This window comes from Erythranthe guttata, chromosome 5 (genome assembly GCF_056151865.1).
Source record: "Erythranthe guttata isolate IM_541 chromosome 5, IM_541, whole genome shotgun sequence".
Taxonomy (NCBI): Eukaryota; Viridiplantae; Streptophyta; class Magnoliopsida; order Lamiales; family Phrymaceae; genus Erythranthe; species Erythranthe guttata.
The window spans coordinates 10949541-10951236 of NC_142537.1; the positions used below are offsets into that span (position 1 = coordinate 10949541).

General features: G+C 38.4%; 1 protein-coding gene across 1 annotated transcript; it reads right to left on the reverse strand.

Moving 5' to 3' along the window:
• Window positions 1–930: 930 nt before the first annotated feature.
• LOC148770607 (uncharacterized) lies at window positions 931–1368 on the reverse strand. Its single transcript, XM_088817937.1, has one exon. It carries the CDS (start codon window positions 1366–1368, stop codon window positions 931–933), a length of 438 nt encoding a protein of 145 aa, XP_088674063.1.
• Window positions 1369–1696: the final 328 nt, after the last annotated feature.

Below are 1696 nucleotides of genomic sequence, written 5' to 3' on the forward strand. Positions count from 1 at the left end.
GGGACAGCACTACAACACGTTGATGCTCATTTATTTATACTCCCTTAGTTGAATAGAAGAGCCCTACAAAATATTAGAGCCCATTAGGTTTCAATCCCATGTAAGGAAAAAATAATTTGTGTAACAAGGAAAGTCTTTGTCAAGGAAATTCCTTGTTACCACATCAGTTATGCAATTAAATAAATTAATGACAAAATAAGAGTTTGAAGCATTAAGGAAACTTCCCTAGCTTTAGACACACGTTTTTCACACACGTGCTGAAAAAGCAAAATTAGATACCTCTCGGATTCTAACACATCAAATACCCATCAAAACTATTAAAACCTGCCATAATATTTGTCAATCTGTGCAACGTCTCAAAAAAAATTTTGGAAATAATGATAGTAACAATGAACACTTGCGAAAGTGATAGAATTATATAGATATGAAATAACTGATACAAGAACCACCCGGGAAGCCTTAACACAGAAAGAGTTTCGAAGGTTAAGTTCAACAAACAATCAGACTCTCGGAGAAGACGAAGATAGACACACAAAATCAGCTGCCTTCTCCATACTCACTCTTACTATATATATAACCCTAATAATAGAAAGTGCTGAATAAAAACAGAAAACGTGAAATGAAAACACGATTCCAAGTTGTTGAGTGTGAGCTGGAAGTTAGCTCCTAGGTTGCCGCGTGTCGGTCTCTCATTCGCCGTTTCTGACATAAGAAATATAATAGACGCTACTACTAATACTAAAAGAAACGCGTTCATGAAGTGCGTTTTAGTTCAATACGACTTAACCCTACAAAAGTAATTAAAATTTTGCATTTAACAACACCATTAAAGTGCATGTCTGCGATGCATGGCTGATCTCTCTTCTTCCTTAATCCGGATGCCGTTTTTCTTGCACGTAACAATTTCCTCTTCTCAAACTGTCCTTGTCCTCAAGGACAAAACGATGGATAACGCTTCTGAAAATCTTCATAATCTTCCCAAGTGGAGTCCTCTTCTGCCATGTTGAACCATTTAATCAAGAGTTGAGTAGCTGCTCGGTTGTTGCGCTTAACCATCCTGCGATCAATAACAAACTGTGATTCAAGTATAATGTGCCCGTGTGCAGTGATTGAAGTGGGGAGGTGTTTTTGACTGATATGTGTGCCTATTTTCTTCTTCAATTGAGAGACATGAAATGTAGGATGAATCTTAGAGCCTTCTGGCAATTCCAGTGTATATGCCACCTCTCCAACCTTATGAATCACCTCATAAGAACCAAAGTATCTTGCTGACAATATATGATACGTGTGACCCCTTACTGATTGTTGTCTATACGGCTGTAACTTCACAAAAACCCAATCTCCTACTGCAAAAGACCTCTCACTCATTTTCTTGTCTGCCTGCACTTTCATTCGATTTTGTGCCTTCTGTAAGTGATCCTTGATGATGCGAAGTGTAGCTTCCCTGTTTTGTAAGCTTCAGTCCACCATGTCATCGAGTGATTCCATGGGCAAATAAGGTAGGTGTAAATGAGGTTTTTGCCCAAACATGACTTCATAGGGTGTGGTGTGAATAGCTGAATGGTAGGTGGTATTATACCACCACTCTGCCAATGATAGAAAATGAGCAATGTAGGATCTGTTTTCACTCTAGATAGACCATCAGCCACTACATTCTCCTTTCCCTTTTTGTACATAATGGTAAAATCAAACCCCA

Coding starts and splice junctions, on each gene's coding strand:
- LOC148770607 (XM_088817937.1), bottom strand. CDS start 1,368: ATGAGTGAGAGGTCTTTTGCAGTAGGAGATTGGGTTTTTGTGAAGTTA.